A 12,869-nucleotide genomic window follows, 5' to 3' on the forward strand; every position below is an offset into this window, starting at 1 on the left:
CAGCCCTCCAATATTGGGCTTGTGCAGGGAGACAGGATGGAATCAAACAGGATTTTGGGTTTGCTTAAAAAACTTTAGACTAGTAAGTAGTAGTCCTTAAATAGTTCACTACTCATTGCAGGTGCTAGACTCAGTTGAGAATTTTCGAATCAATTCCTCAGAATTTTGCAGAATTCCCGAAGGCCAGAGTGTCTGGCCTTTTCACTCAGTTTTGCAGCTCAGCTTCTGAACTGAGGTATGGAGAGCTTTGAAGTGCACCCTTTTGGGGAGCTCCCTGAGGTTACATTTCTGCTAGTAAATAAAGGCCAGGAAACATTCCTGGGCCCTGGAACTCAATTGTCTACACGATTGCATTGTTAGAAGGGTCTGTGGCATGGTTTTGGCCCAGGCAGAGTAGCACTCCCGGAAACAATTCCTGGATACTGTTCTGAAGCTAGCATGAGCCTGGAACCATTCCCAATAGACAGTTTGGATGTGGCCACCCTGGCCTGGAGACTCTCATTTTAGAAGTATGGATGTGAGTCGTTCTGTACCCAGTGGCCTTGGAGCCAGGGAACCGTCCAAGGCACATTTGATCTGCTAAGATAGAAGTGGCCTTAAAAAGAGCCTTGGAGTTCAGGAGCTCAGTTTTGTTCCTTTGTTTCTTCAAAAACAGATCTTTCATATATCTTTTGCTTTTGCATGAAATTTATAAATATTTTTTCTTTTTCCAGCATTCTTTATGGAAAGAGAATTCTGATTTCAGGAAACTTACATGTGTGAGATTTTAAACTATCTACTTGATTTTAATTTGGTAGAGATTCAGGAAAACGTAGCTAGTGCTCTTTGTGAATGTTAAAATGCTATCCCCCCGCAAAAAAAAAAAAAAAAAAAAAAACTTATATTAAACTCTGATGTTGCTTCAAATACTTGGGTAGGAGGAATTGTATAGGCCTGTTTACTACAGCTGTGACTGATAGAAGAAGTTTCTAGACTAAACTTAAGCTAGAAACTTGTAAGCAGCTTCTATGAACCTAACACAAAGCATGTTGTTTGGGCAAAGACCCAAAGTTTGATTGGAAGTGATACAAAGATTGCTTCCTAACTGTCTTTTCTTATTTCCTCTTTTTTGTGGAGGACAAGGAGAGGAGGTGCTATTTATGATTAGCAGTTTTAATTGAATACTGTGTTACGCTTCTTAAACATGAGACGGCTCTTAGAAAACATAACAAATAACTGATGCATTTTACTATGTATTCCATATGATTCCTACTTTGGTAGTGGACCTCGGATTGCTTTTCCTGGTGCTTTGGTGCTTTATACTATCAAACTCTGTCTTCCCTCCTGCACTGTTATAGTGGGGTACTTGTCTTCTGTGTTTTACATTAAAGAAATTGCCTCCGTTTTGTGTGCAAGTGTACATAAATGACACCAGAATGCTTCCCATTCTTTGGCTAAGGAAAAGGCTGCCAGTTTGACCTGTTTTTCTAGACTGGACTGTGAGCTGATAGTGTTGTAGGCATAATGCAAGAAGCTTGTCATGTTAGAGAATATTTTTATTTTTTCAAGCTCAAGATTTCATGTGTTTGTAGTGCCTATTTTTTTCTCATGCTGATTCCAGTTTTACAGTTATGGAATTGTTATCTTTTCTGTTCTGACTGTTTTTTGAACTTCGTTTTGACTTTTTTAAAAAATGAAAGACTTTAAGAATATGAATCTCTGTGTTTCTATGTGATAAAAGCTCACCAAAGTCAGGAACTCAAAGTTATGGCTGATGTTAGAGAGGTAGTGCATTTGTGGGATCTGTTAAGTGTTAGGCATGAAGATCTTGTTATGGCACGTAGAAGGGAATAATTTAGTCTTGTGTATCAAAGAATCTTGAGGCTGGAAGGAGCCTTTAAAGTCATCTTGTCCAAGCCCTGTGCTCAAGCAGGGTGTCCTAGAGCACACTGCGCAAGATCCTGTCCACATGACTTTTAAGTGTCTCCACCCTTCTGGACATCCTGTTCCAGGGCTCAGTCACCCTCCCAGTAAAGATGTTTTCCCTTAGATTCATACAGAACTTATGGTTTCAGTTAGTTCCCTTTGCCTTTTCTCAAGCCATTGGGCACCAGTGAAAGGAGTCTGGCTCCATCCTCTTTAAATCTTCCCTTCAGTTATTTAACTGCATTGCAAAGATCCACCCTCAGCTTCCTTTTCTTGACCATAAAGTGTTGTAGCTCTCTCAGCCTTTCCTCATATGAGAGATGCTCCGATCCCCTATCATTTTAGTTGTCATATGCTGGACTTGTTCCAGTAGCCCCAAGTTTCTCTTATGTTGGGGTGGTCCAGAACTGGACCCAGCACTCCAGATGCGGCCTCACCAGAACTGAGTAGATGGCAGGATCACCTCCCTCCACCTGCTGGAGACGCTCTTCCTAAAGGCACCAGGATCCCGTCGGCCTTCTGGGCCACAAGGGCTCTTTGCTGGCTCATGGTCACCAATGAAAGCATGACTCCATGGCCAACATCTTCCTTCAGGATCTGCAGGTCCCTCTCTGCAGAGCCTCTCTGCAGTCCGAAGGTCAGTCCCCAGCTTGTCCTGGTGCATGTGATGAGCAAGGTGTGGAGGGCAATCAGGACATGATTCTGGACTGCAGCACTCAGATTCTGAGAACCTAATTAACTGTTATCTGCACATATGGGCCTGGGAGTTGTTCCGTGAATGTGCCTCGGTTTTGGAAGAGCTTGTGACTTGGTGTTAGAAGATGTTCAAAAGATTTTCTTCAGAAATAATTAAAATTAGATTTCTATAGACCTGGTTTCTTCTTGTCACATAAGAAGGTAGAAAGATTTACTGATTTTCCTAATGCCAATTCCAATGCCAGCTGTATTTTTATCAGCAAATAGTAAGCCTGACATTAACAATTCTTCTATACTGCTGAAAAGATACTTTCAAAATCCTCTATTTGGAATCCTTAATTGCTTTTGCGAAAAGAGGAATGGGTTATTGTTGTACAAAAACTTAATATAACAGATTTGGTAAAAGCTTTGGGAAATACAAGTTTCTGTTAAATATCCCTCTCTTGTCACTCCTTTTCTGGAAAGTGGACATATTTATTGTCTGGAACTTTAATGTTCTGTTCAGGTATGTATTAAAAGTTTCTTATTTATTTTAGGATTTCTGGCTTAAAGGTAGTGGGAGAATCTTTTTCTCCAGCATTGCACTTGCAATTGGAAGAGAGCTGTGGATCTCGAGAAAATGATGTGAAGTTGCTGAAAAGAGTTGTAGATTATGTAAGTGTTCCCATAGCACAAAATACATTGTTGCCTTTAAATTTAAATAATAAACTGGGTGCATGTGGGTAAAGTAGCAGCTCTGTTTCGTAATTTGCTGGAATGTCTTGCAGGAATGCCTGCCCTGAAACCCAGTTTCTTTGCTCTCTATAGGGCTGTATTAAATGTAAAATCTAACTATTTCTGGTTGAAGATGGTTGTAACACTTGATAAAAAATATATGCATTTGAACTTTGGACTTTAGAAAATGAGTATTTCCTGTTTTGTATTTCAAAGATCAAGTTAAATTTGCATTTAAACAGTTGATCAGAGAACTGCTGGTGCGTGTAGAAATACAGGCTATCCCTGGAGCAAAATTCTGTTGCTGTATTTGAATAGTCTGAGATGCAGTTTTCTGTAATTTTGCTTGTTTGAGTCCATGGACGTGTCAAGAATCTTGATATGTTTTATATTTAGCATTTTTTCCATTATTGGTACATGCTGGTTCTCTTTCATGTGAAGGAGGTGGAGGTTGATGAGGATGATGTATATTTTAGGTGACAGGTAAACCCTAGAGAAAGAATGTAGTTATGCTCCTTTAAAATATACATAAATATGATTTAATATCTTAATTAAAGACTTTTTGCATAACCTTCAAAGTCTCCGTTTGGGAAAGACCTAGTTGTTATCCTGACACCAAACCCATAAAATACCATTGAATGGCTTCAGTGATGCGTGGACGTATGCACAGGATATATGTCTCCCCCAGAATGATGACTGCCATGTTTTCTTTCTCTCTAGTGCATGAATAATGGTATTGCATTAACTCAGGCACGCTATCTAGAGAAGGAAGAAAAGCGTCTTCCTCCACCGAGGTTAGTAGAAAGTCAATGTATTTCTGCCTTTTATTGGATATGATTCTTTATTTTCATACAGTGTTGAGGTTCTGCTAAGTAGCCTGGACTGAATAGTCTGTTAGGTGGATATGTTAATTTGTTAGCCATGCTTCTTGAGAATATTTCCAGTCACTGTTATACGGTGCCAATATGCTGAAATAACTGTATTAAAACTACCCAGACTTAGAATTCAGTTTGATACTGGCCTTGTGTGTTTATCAGGAGTATTTGAGAGCTGCATGTCTGCACATAAGGAGGAGGCCAGATAAAATTATGTTGCTTGTGTGTTTGGGAAAAAAAGTAGTCCAACCTTTCCTGTTTAGTCATATATCTTGTTTCTTACTGAATTTATATTCATAATCCTTTCCCTGGAGGTAGCAGGTTTAATGTGTGTTGAAATTAGTTCAGAAAAGGCCTAAAACTGAGGAAAACGAGTAACTTGTTCTGCCTTTCATTTTCTAGTATTCGAGTAGTGGTAACAGTGGAGCAAACAGAACAAGAACTGGACAAAGCTGCATCACTTATTAAGGAAGCTGCGCAGTCTGTGCTGAATTAGACTACCTCCCTCAAATTATCAGATACGTGTTTCACACTTTATAGTGTCTTGGCTTCCGCTTCAGATATTCAAGATTGACCACCGATGACACTGAAGCCTTACTGAGTAACAAGATTTTTCCAGAATGGTACAAATGCAGTGGGGGGAAGAATGCTGAATTTCAGAACTGATAAATGACAGAGTGTATTTCAATTTTAAACTCCGACCAATTAATAGCGTTCCCTAAAATGGAATATAAATATCTTACACAAATTTTCATAAACTTAATCTTAAAAAAGCTTTAAGTTTTGTTTCCTTTTACCCTTCAATGTTTTCAATAATGTGCGTAAACATTCATTTTTGTCCAGAAATATTTAAAATTCATTATTTTGTTTGTGCAGTCTCAGAATCTAGGAGCTTCATATAAGATTCATATTTTTTTTTAAAATGAAGATAGCTTGTTCCTAATACTGTTTAAAAAGAAAAGAATAACACATTACGAGATTTGTTTCAGATATATATATATATATATATATATATATATATATATATATATATATATATATATTTGTTCTTGAATCACAGTAACTTTAGTATTTATTTGTTAAGCATTTCTAGATGCCAGTTTTTCAGACTGCTTGGCCAAATAATTCGTTGCCCAAATGATAAATTCATATTAAACACTGTTTGCTTACTGCATTTCATATGTAAATATATGCATGTTTGATATATTATGGGTGAGGTTTTTCTTATTATTAACTTAAATACCTAAGCTTAAACCTTTAAATTGTGAATATGGTGCAATTTCATAATAGTATGTTCAGGTGGGGGGCTTTTGTACCAGTCTTGTAGAGGAGGCATAAACAATATGAAGAATGAACCAAAGTTCTGCAACAGCCATTGCGCATATAAGCTTATTCAGACAACATTGAAGCACTAAAATATGTGTGCTAAGTTGTATCTCTAAACAGCTTTACTGTAGAGGGGAGCACTCACAAATAGATATTAGGATTTTAGGTGGTACAAATACTTACAAAATATCTATGCCTAAAATCCTCACATCATTGGAAAATAATTAGTTGCAGGTTATGCTGTAAGGATTTTCGGTAAGCATGGATGGACGGAAACATTATACCAATCATAGGAAACTGGTAAGGGAGGATGACATTAAACTGTACCTTTTTTTTATAAAGTAGAAACTATAACTATGTATTTCAGGATTTTTTTTTTTTAAAAAAATGTTTTTTAAAAAAAATATTCTGCCTGATCTGTATTTTGGGTTGTTTTGTTTTGGTTGCTGCTACAAGGACTACAGTACTATTTTTGGGAAATAACATTGTTAAAATAAAAAGTTTAACATGTTTAATTCAAATCTTCATGTATCATATGGTTGAATATTGCAACGAAATCTAGTTAAATTTTGTTGGATAGTTCATTTTGTTTCCTTTGGTTCGTAGTTTGTACTGGTTTTCCAAGCTTCTTACCTGTGTGTGTTCACGTAAAACCTGAAGTTTTGTGATCGTTTCTGCTGTTACTGGAAATAGTGACTCAGAAATAACTATCTGTGCAGTGTAAAGAAACCTTTACCCTAGTAGGAGTGAGTATTGCTGTTACTTTAGCATTCATGAGTCTCTGTCTCCCTTAACTTACATTTAGGGCTTTAGCTTTCAGGGCCTCTGAGAAAGCAACAATTTAAGAGCAAAAGCAAGAGGAAGAAAGCTGAGTTCCATTTTACAGGTTGAAACTGAAGGGCCGAGCGATCAAGTATCTCAAAACCGTCAAAGATGCTGACATAACTGGGTGTGAAAACTTACTGCTCAGCTTTCAGTTTGTGAAACATTTGTGTTTTGATAATATGGAATTGTATTGTCAAAGGCAGCTTTTGATGCATAAGTTGGGGATAAATGAAGATGCCTGGATTCTAACGTGACATAGTAAGTAGTTTTGAAGTTAAGGGTAAGCCTGTGAAGGTAAGCAAATTACTAATTAACATTGAAATAGTAGATTGCAAAATCTATATTCACTGCTCACAGTGTATTTCAAATTGTGTGCAGATGGGGAGAATTTTTTGATGCTGCTATTGAGAGCTAGAAGTAAACTTTAGATATGTGTGTGGTTTTGTTTTTTGCTTTTTCTAAATGAAGTGATGACGCCTAAATTGGCAGGAAGCAATGGAACTTGTGGGAGTTTCAAATCCATGACTAAGTGGTTCTGAAAAGATGCAAGTTTGAATATGTCATTGAGACATTATCCACCAATTCATTTAGCGAACTCATAACCAGCACTAAAACGTTGTTAAAACTGCTTTTGTCCACTGCTGTTGTTTACAGGGCTTAGAATCACGTCATAGATCACAATGGAGCGTAATTCCTTGTTGTTAATAGCAATTGAAATATTTTCCTAACGTGTGTTTTACTGATGGACCAAATAAACAGTTTCTGGTAGAAATCAAGAAGCTCTGGTTATCTAGCTGGTAGAGAAGTGTTTTCTGTGTCAGTTTAGGCACGTCTGGCCCTCTTCATTTTGAGTCTTTTGAGAAATATCTCTCATTTTGACAAGGCAAAGAGATGAAGGGAATGAAGGCTGTGGGAAGAAAGGTTGGCTGGGACTAGAGGGACAGCAGGTGATTTTGGTTAAACTTTGACATTAGAAAGTCAGATTGGAAGCCCATTAGGGTGCTTGAATTCTCAGTGCTTTAGGCTGATAAATACATTAATAAGCCTATTTTAGTTCCATTGCAGTTGTGTTTGAATTAAGACAGGTTTTTTTTTTTTTCACATATTTCATCCAGTGTGGGCAGCAAGCTTTGTTCTTGGTAAATGAGTGGCAAACTTCATCCTTACAGTGAAGTGGATCAAACCCATAAGGGCCTTATCCTGAACTTCCTGTTTAAAGGTCTGAATTCTAGATTTGAATTCATCTAATCTATATATTTTACTGCTGCTGAGGATTGGGATCAAAGTAGTAGTTAGGTGAAAGCATCAGATGATAAAGAGTCAAAAAATATATTTTTTAAAAAAATAAAAGATTACTATTTAGTACTTAGAAGCAATACATTATAATTGTGAAATGGCCATATTTTGAAATTGTTATGATGAACATAATTGTTTGCAATACATAAGGAGTTCAATAGACTGGAAATAATTTATACTTGGAAAATATTTTTGCATTAATATGTATGCGTTATATGTGTATCTATATTTTAATAGAGGACATGCTTTCCTTGAACATTTAAAAATAATTAATTGTTACTTATGTAGGCTTATTGTTATAGGAAAACATACAGATGCCTTTTCTGTTCATTGTAGAAATCATTATTTTTGGATAGGAGATGAAATACATAAGGAATGTATTAAGAACGAAGTGGAGGTAAGGCTGAATAACTTTGATTTTTTCACTTTTGAAATATGATGCCAGTCACTGCGCAGAATGGTGTCCTGTCTCCTTTCTGTCACTCCATCTGGACTTTATTATTTTAAACAGGGTTGTGGAGTGTTGGCATTCACTGATCTATGAAACTGCTACTGCAAAAGTATCTTGCATCTTAAGATGACTTGAGAACTGTACATGAGCTGTAAATGCTGCTTAAACGGGAGAAATATTTAGAAGTAACACAAAGCATTTGTGCATTAAACTGTTTCAGTGCCTCAATAAAAGGAAGTGTCTGGAGAGTATTTCTTGTCATGTTTTTATGTTGTTTGGCAGTTCGCTGGTTAATAAGGTAATGCACTTTGTCTTGCTATTGATGGACTCTTCAGACATTAGTTTCCTGTCCTCTGAGTGCAAGATTGTTCCAAAATAGATGTAGTAAAAGACATGTACACTAATAAATCAGCCAAGCTGCAGACTGACGGAAGCTGGAAGCAGCGTCTATCAGGGAAAAACCACCGTACACATGACCAGTGCTTAGGTAGCAGATACTTACAGGAGACTGCTGTTGCAAACTAAACACTGGGCCAGATGTGCTTTTGTTCAGACTTAGTATGGAGTTTCTGGTGTTTCAACAAGGCCTTATTTCAGATGATAGGTACCCCAGGGTTAAAAGAGCTTTACAGAAGAAAATAATGCAGTTTTGTCTTCTGTGCTCTGTAGATAATACTTACCACTTCTATTAAAGGTGTTATCACTTGGCTTTGGATATGTTTGGGATAACTGAGCTGCATTTTCCAACAAGGAATCCGTTGTTAACAAAAGCCAGGAAGAGGTGGTGTCAGAGGAGGAATAAAAGTAAAATTGGAAAGATGCTTATCAAGTGAATTACACATTTGCTGAGAACTTGTATAACTTGTATAACTGCACAGACCTAAGATATTGAAAGACTTAAGAAAGGAAAGAATTAAGGAAACTTAAGATATGTAAACTAAATTCTGCATGAGGTATATAACAAGATCTAGGTGGAACCCATATTTTTTGCCTCTTGGAATGCTGCCTCCTGGAAACTCTGAGGCCTGTTATCTTTTTTATGTGTTTGTATATATGATACTGGCCAGGACTCTGGTTCAGTGTAACGTAACTGCTGTTTTTGCTATATAAATGATTCGGAGGTAGTTGGAATTCTGGAGACTATTCATTACAGCAGTCTGATCTCTACTACAGTAAATGGCATTAGGTTTTTTCCCTTTTTTCTCTTTTAAGACTGAACTGTTGCTCTGCCCATTTTTTTCACCCTAAACACCATTTACTTAATCGCATAAATGTGTTTCTATTAAGTTACTAAGAATTTAGTGAAATGGCTGCTTTGTGTACTTAATAGCAGTAAATTTTTTGTTTTAACTTTGTAAGGGTAATATAACCTAGATTATTGGTTTAGCATGTTTGTACGGGGTGAAACTGTCTTAGTGTCAATGGTAAACGTGGACTTTTGTTATATAATCTATATATAATATGATACCCTCCTACCTTGGCATGTGGACTTTAGTTTTTAAACCTGGGAATATTTGAGTGACCTTGAAGACAACAACAACAAAAGTGAAATAATGGTGACAAAACTGCTGCTTTTGGTGGTCCAAATAGGAAATATTATTGTGAAAGAGAATACTCTGTCAAATGAGGCTAAATTTTGATGTATCCTTGAATTTCCACAGTCAAGCTACACATAAAGAATTGTTAGCAAAAACTAACATCTTTAGAAGTAATAAATTTCTTGAATTTTTTATGGGTAAAATTTCAACTATTTTAGTTAGTAAATTTTGGGTACTTTAATTATTCATACTTAAATTGCTATCTTGCAGATAACAACTTTAATATGGTTAAGAATTTGCAAAGATCAGAACTGTTTAAAAAAAAAAAGCAAACAAATTGATATGTTCTTCCTCAAATCTTTCATGATTTTGTGCATCTTTCTGAATCTTCTTCCTGATGTCTTATTTTGGATTGGATAGTGACCAAAAATAATAACCAGTGCATTGCTATTTGCTTAGTTTATTAAGCACAAAAAGCATCTGGTATACAATAGACCTTGCTTTCAGTGGTTACATTTACATCTTCCAAGTGTGCAAGCGTATTGTTGGCTGCCTGATACGAGGTAAAAGATGTGCATCAAAATGGATTAAATCAGGGTAATATGGCAGTGTTTTACAAATGAGTAAGTTTTGTGAGGTGATTTTTCTGCTGAAAATGACATGACTTCATCAGTTTTTATTCAACTCTTTGCTCGGCTGTTGTTAGGCACAGAATGCTAGTGAGCACTGTGCCATTTACTAGAAATGTATTGTAAGTCTGGAAGCATAAGCTGAAGTCTATGGGGCCATTTGATGTCTTAAGTGACAGTGGTCACCTCTAAGCACAGAAAAGGCATAGGCCAGTTTTGTCATTTGAACCCACAGAACTGAGGAAGGGTGAAACCATCACAACTGTGCTATTAGGCGTGCTGGAGTTGGAGGTTAAAAATTGAAACATTTTTGAACGATGTTGGGTGAAAATAGCAAGGTTTTGATAAAGGTAATGTATGTTAGTAGAAATGGCCCTGGGAACTGAGCAAGAATTTGTGAAACAAAGCAATCATTAAATGCCTGTTAAAGAGTAACATACTGTATGCAGATAAAGAATGTAAAGCGTTCCAGCGGAGAGGGTCGACAGCAGGATCCTAGTTGTTAGCAGAGAAACTGTGATTATAGAAATTAATTATCACCAAAATTGTTACTGTTTATCTACCCAAGTTCAGGGAATAACAGTGCACACGGGAGAATGATGAGGGCCTGATTCTGAATACTAGAAATTACTGCCTCTTGAGAATATTTTGTATTAGAAAGAAACTACTTAATTTCTAAATGTGGTGATAGTAACTCATCTCACAGCAAAACTAGTTGCAAGTGAAAGAGTGAAATCATAGCAACTACCAAATGAATGAAATATGTGCATCCCTTGCAAGTTGGAGGCAGAGTACAACATACAGGATGACAAAGACGATTTGTTATGTATCTGGATGTGTCTAATGAATACAATTTCTATGCTGGGCTAAAGAAAGAATTAAAAAGAACTGGTGAAGAAACAACTGACCTCTAAACAGTTTTGAACAAATGTAAGAGAAGGTATAAAATGGCAAGGTTTGAACAAGTTGGGGTTGCTTTGGCCCTGAGAATCAAAAAATATATTTACATATTCATATATTTATGTATGAAAATACAATTTATATTAATATATTCAGCAAATGTAACCACGCAGATTCTTTGTGCAATAAGGAGGTCAAAAGAGAGGTGCAGTAAGTCAACCCATGAGTGAAGGAGTTCCCGTCAAGATGGAAAAATTGCAGCAAAACTCTCTTTTGGGACAGTTAGTAGTGGAGCTGGTGATGGACAGCAAGAAACTTGCATAAATACCTTATCTGTTTAGCATTTGAATTTCCTATTCAGTGACTGAAGCGACTGTCACAGTCCTTTGCTTCTGGAAAATGGAAGTAGCCTCAGAACAAAGTCCTTGGCTGCTAGCAAACATTTACCTCTGCGTGTTTGTTTATTCTCTCTCAGGGTGGTATTGATGGGTTTGAGGGACAGTGTTACGCTACTCCTCTTACTGACTTGCTCCGTCTGTATTCAGTAGTGCCCTGCCTAAAAAGCCATTGATTATTGTTCTACTAACTCTTTACAAACATCACATAATTGCTTTTGCCAGGCATTAATGATGAGGAAAAAGTTGGAATATCTGATTTACAGATAACATTAATACAGCAAGTTCTAGAGCAAAGGAAGATTTTATATGGCCATGTGTCCAAAGAATCTAGAAATGAAAGAGGCCGGAGTTTCTGATTTTTCTCAGAAGTTCTAGGTGTAGGTCCTATCTGCTGATTATCACTTTCTGCCTTGACATTATGAAGTACTCTTTGAAGTTCCTGCACCTTACTGGAATAGCTTGGGAGCATCGTGCTGCCTTTCAGAATGGTCTCAGGATGTATGACTTCCATGCTGTGTGACTACAGCTTTTCTGCCTAGTTATTTCTGTTAAATACGGCCAATATCCCAGTTTCTTAAGAACTGCGTGTAACTCTGGGGTGTTCCTGAGCAGTAGTAATAATACACCACCTGGTGTAACATAGAACTACTCAAACAAGTCAGCAGCTTCTTTCTTGGAAACTCAGTAACTGTTTGTGATGTTTCCTGCTCCAGAAGCAATATACTTGGCAATACTTACAAGTGTTTTGGTGTGGTCTTCTAATATTACTCGTTTTCATGCACCCACTTGAAATGTCTTAGCTGAAGTGGACATGCTCATTAGTACATTTGTGTAATCCATCGTGTTGTATCTGTGTTTAAAAAAAAGTTTTAAAATGATAAATTATGCTTATATAAGATGAAATCATTGCTAACGATAACTAAAAAATAAATAGAAATTCATATTTTCTTGTATGAGAGAAAAAATACACTTTGTTCCTTACGTCTTATGTCTGTCTTAGATCTGTAAACATTTAAGGCATGAATGTGACTTACGCAAGAACATGTTTAGTGTTAAAGAAGGTGTAGTTAAAACTCCACCTACTGTTAATATGGACTACTTCCTGAGGACTTGATTTACAACATCTATATTTTTTGTTTAGGCGTCTGCGAAAAACAACAGATAAATGTTACCAACAGCTGAAACTTCTTTGGTAACCTGTTACAGGTGTGTAAGTGTGTCAGAGAAATGTATCTTCAACAAGAGAATTTTTTATGTTATGAAAAAAGGGTTTAGTTTTATAGTTTATGGGGCCTGACTCTTCAGTGGAGGCCAGC

At 36.7% G+C, this 12,869-nt stretch overlaps 1 protein-coding gene across 1 annotated transcript in view; it reads left to right on the forward strand.

Annotated features, from left to right (window-relative positions):
- Window positions 1–4,686, forward strand: part of LOC104570568 (serine palmitoyltransferase 1) — a 30,908-nt gene extending 26,222 nt beyond the window's left edge. Inside the window, exons 13-15 of the mRNA XM_088532681.1 lie at window positions 3,138–3,255; window positions 4,036–4,109; window positions 4,593–4,686. Coding sequence (XP_088388807.1) covers window positions 3,138–3,255; window positions 4,036–4,109; window positions 4,593–4,686 — 286 coding nt within the window. The remainder of the gene's footprint in view (window positions 1–3,137; window positions 3,256–4,035; window positions 4,110–4,592) is intronic.
- The last annotated feature ends 8,183 nt before the right edge of the window (window positions 4,687–12,869 follow it).

The sequence above is a fragment of the Tinamus guttatus genome, unplaced genomic scaffold, assembly GCF_059628265.1.
Source record: "Tinamus guttatus ecotype Peru unplaced genomic scaffold, ASM5962826v1 Tinamus_guttatus_pri_ptg000464l, whole genome shotgun sequence".
Lineage (NCBI taxonomy): Eukaryota > Metazoa > Chordata > Aves > Tinamiformes > Tinamidae > Tinamus > Tinamus guttatus.